Source organism: Propithecus coquereli, unplaced genomic scaffold (assembly GCF_000956105.1).
Source record: "Propithecus coquereli isolate 6110/MARCELLA unplaced genomic scaffold, Pcoq_1.0 Scaffold44, whole genome shotgun sequence".
In the NCBI taxonomy this organism is placed as follows: domain Eukaryota; kingdom Metazoa; phylum Chordata; class Mammalia; order Primates; family Indriidae; genus Propithecus; species Propithecus coquereli.
The window spans coordinates 5,860,629-5,870,104 of NW_012150174.1; the positions used below are offsets into that span (position 1 = coordinate 5,860,629).

The 9,476-nt window shown below is 42.4% G+C and overlaps 1 protein-coding gene across 1 annotated transcript in view; it reads right to left on the bottom strand.

Annotated features, from left to right (window-relative positions):
• SPON1 (spondin 1, extracellular matrix protein) overlaps positions 1-9,476 on the bottom strand; it is a 247,204-nt gene that overhangs the window by 221,243 nt on the left and 16,485 nt on the right. Inside the window, exon 2 of the mRNA XM_012654385.1 lies at positions 3,825-3,931. Coding sequence (XP_012509839.1) covers positions 3,825-3,931 — 107 coding nt within the window. The remainder of the gene's footprint in view (positions 1-3,824; positions 3,932-9,476) is intronic.

Below are 9,476 nucleotides of genomic sequence, written 5' to 3' on the forward strand. Positions count from 1 at the left end.
TGGCAGGAACTATAACCCTCACTCTCCCCTGTACCAGGAAGCCCCCTGCCCTCCCCACTAAGTCTAAAGAGGTATGAAGGCAGCATTAAAGGTTGCTTTTGTTGTGTATGCACTCAGAGAGTCTGTGTTCTCCATGTAAAGGCTCACTCATTTAGAAGCAAAATAACCCTCAAAGTTACTTTAGAGCCAGAAATGTAATCTTTAACAAAATTTAAAGACTATTGAATGACCATAGTTAGCAACAACGTATTGTATATTTCAAAGGAGCTAGAAGAGAGGACTTGAATTTTTCCCAACACATTGAAATGGTAAATATTCAAACTGTTGGATACCATAAATACCCTGATTTGGTCATCACACCGTCTATACACAAAACAAAATATTGCGTGTACCCCATAAATACATGAAATATTATGTATCAATAAAAAAAGAACTTTCAAATTTTGTGGTGGTTGTTAAGTCCTCAAAGTTGTTGTATTTGGAGTGAAGGTGTTACACAATGCTATATCTAACTACTTGTTAATCACTATGTCTTTTTTTAATGACAATAGCATTCGTCATTTCTGATTGTCTGCTTATGTTCCAACGGATGACTCGTTGACTTTCTGCCACACCTGTCAGCAACAGAGGTCAATTTGAGGGATGATGACAAGCAGGACACTGCAGCTTCATCTGTTTCTCTCACTACTGTATCCCTAATGCCTAACTCCGCGCCTGGCACCTAGGGGCACTCAACAAATGCTGCTGAAAACATGAACAACTCCAAAGACGACAGCTTTGGTACAGAGAGAAAACACTTTGATGCTAGAGCTGGAGGGGACAGACATGGGGGCTGCATCTCTTAGAAGCAGGAGAGGTAAGCTGAGGGGCATGGACTATGATTCCTTCCCCTCTGACCTCTGAAACAAAGGGTACTCCAGCGCAGTGTGCATTTGCTTGGCACAAGCACAGGACAAGGCAGGGGTAAGGAGATGAAATTTGAGAAAAAAACCGGCATGGCATTTGGACCCTTGAGATGTGAATTTACTTAACCTCTTGGAGACTTAGTTTCATCATCCGAAAAATGGGGATAACAATACTGACCTCCCAAGGTTGCTGTAAGAATTAAGTAGAATAATGCACATAAAATACCTGGCACAGAGACCGCCATCATTGAAAAGTCATAGCAGCCCTCATTTTTTCACTTAACGTGTACACAATGGGATGCAGTGTACACAGTGGTCACAGCAGGGACCTGCAGCCAAACTGTCTGGGTTTGAATCCCAGCTTTATCACTTAGAGCTGGGCAGTCTTAGGAAAGTTACTTAATTGTTCCGTGCTACAAGTTCCCGATCTGTGAAAAACAGGATAATAACGCTTACCTCGTCATGTTGCTCTGAGGATTAAATCAGTAAACGTAAACTACTCAGAACAGTATCTGGCACACAGCACAATATTAAATATTAACTGTCTAATAATGATTGTATGCTAGGCATTTCCGTGTTTCTACCACACGTTGATCCCTCTAGGGGTGGTGGAACCCATGAGAGGATAGCTGGGAACAGACGGATGTGTTGACATGGCGATAGAGGACCTCGCATTAGATGGGCTGGTCTGAGTCTCATTACAACACTGGTTCTCCAACTTGAGCATGCATCAGATTCTCCCTGAATGCTTGTGAAAACACAGGTATGGGGACCCCAGTCTCAGAGTTTCTGATTCAGTAAGTCTGGGCAGGCTTAAGATTTTGCATTTCTAACAAGTTTCCAGGTGGCACTGATGCTGCTGGCCCAGAGACCACACTCTGAGAACCACTGCCGTGTAGCAAGAAAGGATGTCGGGAGTGCCAAGAGAAGGAAGAAGAAAGAATGCATAAAGAGTTAGGAGTTCGAAAACATCTCAAACAGGACTGAGTTATGGACACCAGCAGGAAGAGTCATTTGGTCATTCACTAATTCAGCAAATACCCATGGCTCCCCCAGTGAGCAGGGCCCTGTATTCACCGATCAGCTGCAAGGACAAGAATGAAGCTGAGCGGAAACCACAGTGAGTCGGAGAGGACTATCAATTTGTTCAATTAAACTGGAACAGGGCTGCTATGGTTTGAATGTGTCCCCCAAAGTTCATGTGTTGGACACTTAATCCCCAGTGCAACAGTGTGGGGAAGTGGGGCCTAAAAAGAGGTGATTAGGTCACGAGGGCTCTGCCCTTGTGAATGAATTAACATCATTATCACGGGAGTGGATTTGATATAAAAGCGAGTTCAGCCCCCTCTTGCTCTCTTGCTCTCACCTGATCTTGCCCTTCTGCCTCCCACTATGGGGTGATGCAGCAAGAAGGCCCCTCCCCGATGCCAGCACCTTAATGCTGGACTCCTCTGCCTCCAGAACTGTGAGCCAAATACGCTTCTATTGTTTACAAATTACCCAGTCTTAGGTCTTCTGTGATAGCAGCACAAAATGGACTAGAACAAGCACTAAAAAGAGAAGCTACATCCCCACTAGGCCTGATTCTAAGTCTAAAAATGGGGATAATGGTTCCTATGCACTAGGGTTGTTTTGAGAATTAAACAAAAATAAAGTAAGCTAACTAAACTAAGATAAGATAAACTAAGGTAAAGTAAAGCACTTAGCAGGGTGCCTGGCATATGGTAAGCACCCGACAAATATTGGCTGTTCTTGGTATTATTACTGGGTCACTCTTTCAGGCACAAGCCAGGAGGCTCCTTGCCATAGAAGGACATTGCAATGAACATGGAATTAGGTCTCACTATGCCAAAAGCCTAGAATCCCAGACAACAGAAAAAAATTTTTAATCACAGGATTCAAAATTACAACCTGGCCACAAGGGATTAGAAGATGTCCTTGGAGAGGGAAGGTATTTTGGGGGAGGGTCCTCTGTGGAGCCCACAAATTGTACCAGAGTCCCCATCAGCCAGCCAGGAGTGTTAAGTATTCTTTCTGAGGCTTTTTTTTCCTCTTAGTTTGCAAATGCCAGCTAAAACTGAATTCCAGAACAATGGAAATCCGAGATGAGAAACAGTTACAGCAAATTTGGCCAAGCCTCCTCCTAGGATCACCCCAGTCCTTCTGGGACATGTTCTGACAACTTGCCGGCCCTTTTTTAAACCTCTGAAAGGGGACGATGTTCCTTACCACTTCCCTTGGAATAATATTCCACAGTGAAATATGACTCACTGTCAGGGCCCTTTGCCTTCGAGATTCCCTTTCTTTTCTTGACCCACTTTCGTCTTACTCTGCCCTTTTGTACCAAGTCAAATGAAGCCTCCCCTTAAGGAGGTTGCTCTGCAAGGACTGACATTTAAAGACCATCACCACCTCTTAAACTTGGCCCTGTTCATTTAGCCAAGCAAAGCATGTTTAATTCTTTTAATCTTCCCTCATAAATCAATCTCTACATTCCCTTAATAGTCCTTCTCCTATGCTTTGAACTCCCTCCAGTCTGGCGGTCCTGAGCTCTTGTTCCGTTTATACTTGAGAGTTACCAGTCAATCACGAAATGCCTGTGCAGGGAACACAGCTGGGCCGAGCCAGGGCTGCCAGTGCTCTCCCCATGCAGGACTGCGTGCTGCCAAAGGACACTGTGGCTCAGGGAACATCGTGATCTGCTGGGACAGAGTAAGCCCTGCCTAGTGGCCAGCCTTGCTCAGATAGGCTCACAGTGCTGCTACCCACTCCATTATGGGTCTTTCAACTGGGCTTGTCCCACCTGGCCAACGGTCAAGGGAACTGCATGGGAAGCCACCAGAGACACTTGCACCTGTCCGGTTTCCACCTGTAACCAGGCCACAGAGGATTATGAGATAAGCCCAGGTAGGGTCTTACCTGGAAGGTCCCAGCATGGTCTTCTTCCTTATCACCCTCTCTGCTCTCTTTGAGGGCAATTAATGTGAATCCTCTGAAGTAGGAGGGAGGAGCAGCTGAAAGTGTTACTGTGGAGAGAGAAGAAAGCAGGTTTTAAGCATAGGAATCAACTGCCTTCCATTTGTCAAACAGGATGGGCCTGAGTTCTCCATCAATATCCCAGACCTGTGGGTCAGAGGGGCAGTCGACAGTGGGAAAGTCTCATCCATTGAGCAGAGAACTATCACCCTCTTCACCCAGCTCCCTCTTAGCTTTCAGAACCTGCTAAATGCCTGAGCTGCTGTCTTACTTGGGAATTCTTGAACCATCCAGGGATGCCAATTTGATAAAGATGGTCCCTGGTTGGAAACCCCAATCTTGACAATTATCTAATATTACATGTCCGTTACACTGACCTAAGAAAAACCTAGCTCTTCACAGCACAAACTCCTGTAGGATGGTCTTTGTGGGAGAGACTGGTATGTGTTCTCCAAAACATGCTTCATTTTTTCTTGTCGAAACTAAGCTAGACCACATTTCCCAGCCTCCCTTGCAGTTAGGTCAGCTTATGCCTAAGTTCTGCCAGGGGAAGGCATGGACAGACATAATATACAGTAGTTCCCCCTTATCTGCAGGGAATACATTCCAAGAACCCCAATGTATGCCTGAAACCACGTGTAGTACCAACCATATATATACTATGTTTTTTCCTATGCATACATATCTATGATAAAGTTTAATTTATAAATTAGGCACAGTAAGATATTAACTGCCTGCATTAAAGTGCTAAGATTGTGCGACTCTGGACTTCAGATAAGGAATTATAGACTATTAGAACTTCAAGGCATCTCAAGTATCTTATAATCCAGTTCTCCAATTTCACAGATAGGAAAGCAAGACACAGGGAGGCCAACAGACACCCAACGGTCATAAGACCATCCAGAGGCCGACTTAGGGCCAGAACTGAAGGCCCCCTCTCCCCAGTTTAACATGGCTTCACATACCAAATAATGTTTATGGATCTTACACAAGTGTTGACAAATCATTAATTTTTAAACTTTAAAAATCAATTCATTTAACATATAATATGTATGCAATTGTGACAAACAACCTCCTGTTGGGGAGGAGCATTTAGTCTTCCAAACACTAAAATTCATTCTAGTTCTGAAAATGAAGCACCCTAACATTCCAAAAACTAAAGCCATCATCTTGGATAATGTAGCAGCAGTTCCTGAGCCACCAACACGATGATATCATGGAGAAGAGCTTTAAGACAAAGATTGCAAATGTCATGCTGTGATTGGCCAGTTCATCCCACAAAAGTAAAGGAGCATTCTGATTGGCTACTGATGTCTATAAAAGATCAGATAGAAAGTAAGGAAGAAAGAATGAGGAAAAAAACAAGTAAAGAGTAAGAATCGTGTGGTGCTCGGCAGTGTCAAGCAAAAATGGTGGTTATGATGTCAGGAGACAGAGCTGGGATCTCTGAGGGTCAGACAGACAAACAGCCCTAAGGCAGTCTAAGGGTCTCTAGGATGGGGCTGGCCATTATACACAATTCTGGGGGAAGGGGAGCAGAGGACAAAACAGAAAACAGTAAGGGTACTTGACCCAGATTTCCTCAAATGCCTTTTCACCATTTTAATGTGACCCTGGCACTGATGTCCCTTTGCCTCCAATGACCAGCACCTGTGGCTTTTTTCTAAAGGACTGTCCTTGGGTTACTGGAGCCTACTCAGCCTAATACGAAAGGTCCAGCTCCCTGGCACCAGGTGGGGACCACTATGAGGGGCACTTTACACTTCAAAATGGCCCTACAAGATCAACCTGAAACTCACCTGGGATCATAGGCTGGCAGGGCTTCCTCCTCATCCCTGTCCTGCTTCCCCCACTCCTTCACTGGTTTCCCCTAGGAACACTTCCTTAAAAAATCACTTGCATCCAAATCCTCATCTGAGGCTTTGTGTTATGGTTAAAATGTGCCCCCAAAAAGATATGTCAAAGTTCTAACCTCTGGTACTTGGGAATGTGACCTTTGGAAATGGGGTCTTCGCAGATGTAATTGGCTCAGATGAGGTCATACTGAATTAAGGTGGACCCTAAATGCAGTATGACTGGTGTCCTTAGAAGACACAGAGACATACAGGGAAGAACACCACGTGATGTCAGAGGCAAAGACTGGAGTGACGCATCTATAAGCCAAGGAACCCTGAGGATTGTTGGCAACCACCAGAAGCTGGCAGAGAGGCACGGAACAGACTCTCCCTCAGAGCATTCCAGAAGGAAACACCGTGATGCTGGATGCCTTGATTCAGACTTCTAGCCTACAGAACTATGAGAGAACACATTTCTATTATTTTAAGCCACCAATTTGTAGTATTAATGATATGTACAGCAGCCCTAGGAAATAAATACAATCAGCTTCTGGGGAACTCAACCTAAGACAATCCTACTCCACAGCCATTGCCTGCATGATAAAGTTCAAAATCCATAGACCAAAAGCCGTCGGACTCTGCCTCTCCAGCCTCGCCAACCACAGTCCTGTTCCCCGGCTGCACTACCTTTCAGCCCTGGGATTCACCCACTGGCAGTTTCCTGAAAAGCCACATCATTTCACCCTACAGTATTTTTCACCTGCTACTCATATATATGCCTGGAATGCTCGCCTCCTCCATTCCTGGCAAACTTCTTCAGAAATCAGCTAAAGTTCCACCTTTTGTGTATGTTTCCTCTGACTTCCCCATAAAGACCTGGGTGCTCTTTTTCTTGGACTCTATTGAGATTTAAAAATACCTACATAATGGGCATAGTAACAGCACTTACCTCAAAACATCGGTGTGAGATATAAATGAAGTAATATCTGTAAAATCCTTAAAATCATGCTTTGGCATATAATATTAACTCTTATTATTATCAATGATGAGATTGTCACATTACATTATATTTTGTGTTGATGTGTTTGTTTACTCATTCATAAGTCCTTCAAGGGCAAGAACCACATCTGAACTCAGCACAGTGATCAGCACAGAGTTGATGTCAATTAAACTTACTTAAACTGTTACTTAAACACTAATTCCTGGACTGGTAGACTCAGTATTGTTAAAGATGTCAATTCTCCTCAAAGTGATCTATAGATTTAGTGCAACCTAAATTAAAATCCCAGCATGCTTTTTGTGATATCGACAAGGTGGTTCTAAAATTTATATGGAAATGCAAATGGCCAGGAATAATCCGGACCGTCTTGAAGAGTAGTGTGAAATTGGAGTGCTTACCCTACCATAGATCAAGACTTACATGGCTACAGAAATTAAGCCAAGGGACCATCACAAGGAAAGAAAAATGGGCCAGTTGAAAAGTTTAGGGTCCAGAAAAGTTCCACAAATATATGGAAACTTGATTTATGATAAAGGATTGGGCCAGTTGAAAAGTTTAGGGTCCAGAAAAGTTCCACAAATATATGGAAACTTGATTTATGATAAAGGATGTTCTGCAGAGCAGTGGGGAAAAGATGATCTTTTGAATAAATGGTGCTAAGACAACTGGATAGCCACGTGGAAAAAGATGCATCTTGGCCCCTACTGCACATCATACACAAAATAAATTCCACATAGATTGTAGAACTAAATGTGGAAATATAAAAAGTTTTTGAAAGTAGCATAGGATAAAATGTGAATGGCCTTGGAGTAGGAAAGATTTCTTACATAGGACATAAAAAAAGCACTGACAATAAAGGAGATGTATCAACGGGGTGATATCAAACTTTTGCTCATCAAAAGACACCATTAAGAATGAAAAAGTGAGTCACAGTATGGAAGAAGATATTTGCAACCATATAAACAGAAATTGACTTTTATCCAAAATATATAAAGAATTCTTTCAGATCAATAAGAAAAAGACAGATAACTCAAGAGAAAAAAATAGGCAAAAGGCATGAACTAACACTTCGCAAAAAAAGGCATCCCATAGCCAATAAACATGAAAAGACTCTCAACCTCATTAGTTAACAGGGAAATAAACATTAAATCTATGATAAAATAATACTACATATCTATCAGACTGACTAAATGTAAAAGAATTAACAATATCGAATGTTGTGAACTAGAACTTTCACACACTGTCCACAGAAGTGAAATTAACAATTTTTGCTAGGCTGGGCACAGTGGCTCATGCCTGTAATCCTAGCACTCTGGGAGACTGAGGCTGGCGGGTTGTTTGAGCTCAGGAGTTCGAGACCAGCCTGACCAAGAGCGAGATCCCATCTCTACTCAACTAAAAATATATAGAAAAAATTAGCCGGGCATGGTGGCGCATGCCTGTAGTCCCAGCTACTTGGGAGGCTAAGGCAGTAGGATCACTTGAGCCCGGGAGGCTGAGGCAGTAGGATCGCTTGAGCCCGGGAGTTTGAGGTTGCTGTGAGCTAGGATAACACCACGGCACTCACTCTAGCCAGGGCAACAGAGTGAGACTCTGTCTCAAAAAAAAAAAACAATTTTTGCTGGAAAACTCGTTGTAGTTTTTACTGAAGCTGAACGTATACATAGCCTATGACTAAAAATACCACCCTAAATCGACGCAAATGCATACATATGTGCACCAAAAGACATCTAAAAGAATGTTCATAGTAACATCATTTGTAGTAGCACCCAGCTGGAAACACTCGAATGTCCGTCAGCAGTAGAATGGATATCCAGCTTGTGGCATATTCATATAACTGAATGCCTTACAGTAAAGAGAATGAACAAATACTGCCACACACAACATGGATAAATCCCATAAGCATAATTCCAAGTAAAAGAAGTCAGGCATAAAAGAATACAAATGGTATGATTACATTTATATATATTTACATAAAGTTCAAAACGAGGCAAAGCAATCTATGATGCTAGAGGTCAGGACAGTAGTCACGTGTGGGAAAGGGAGGGAGTCCAACCTGGAGGGGGCACAAAGGATGTTATTGGAGTGTTCATTGTGTTCTATTTCTTTTTTTTTTTTTTTTTGCTTAAGCAATTTTTTTAATTGATGCATAATAGATGTACATAGTTTTGGGGTACATGTGATAATACATTCATATAATTTGTATAGATCAAATCAGTGTATATGGGACATCATCATCTTAAATATTCACCTTTTCTTTATGCTAGAAACATTCCAGTTATTATCTTCTGGCTATTTTGAAATGTACAATCAATTATTGTAAACTACAGTCACCCTACTCATCTATTGAGTACCAGGTCTTATTTATTCTATCAAACCATGTATTTGTACCCGTTCACCAACTTCTCTTCATCCCACCTCCTTTATCCTTTCCCAGCTTCTGGATGTTCTATTTCTTGATCTGGATTCTGGTTACATAGGTATATTTAACATGTGATAATTCACTAGGCTATATGGTTTGTGAACTTTTCCATATGTGAGTTATATTTTGATAAGAAGATTACTGAGCAATGTTTCTGAGTTTTGTTTTGTTTTGAGACAGGATCTCACTCTGTCACCCCAGCTAGAGTGCAGTAGCATGATCATAGTTCACTACAACCTCAAACTCCTGGGCTCAAGCGATTCTCCTGCCTCAGCCTCCCAAGTAGCTGGGACTATAAGCACACACCACCATACTGGCTAATTTTTCTATTTTTTTTT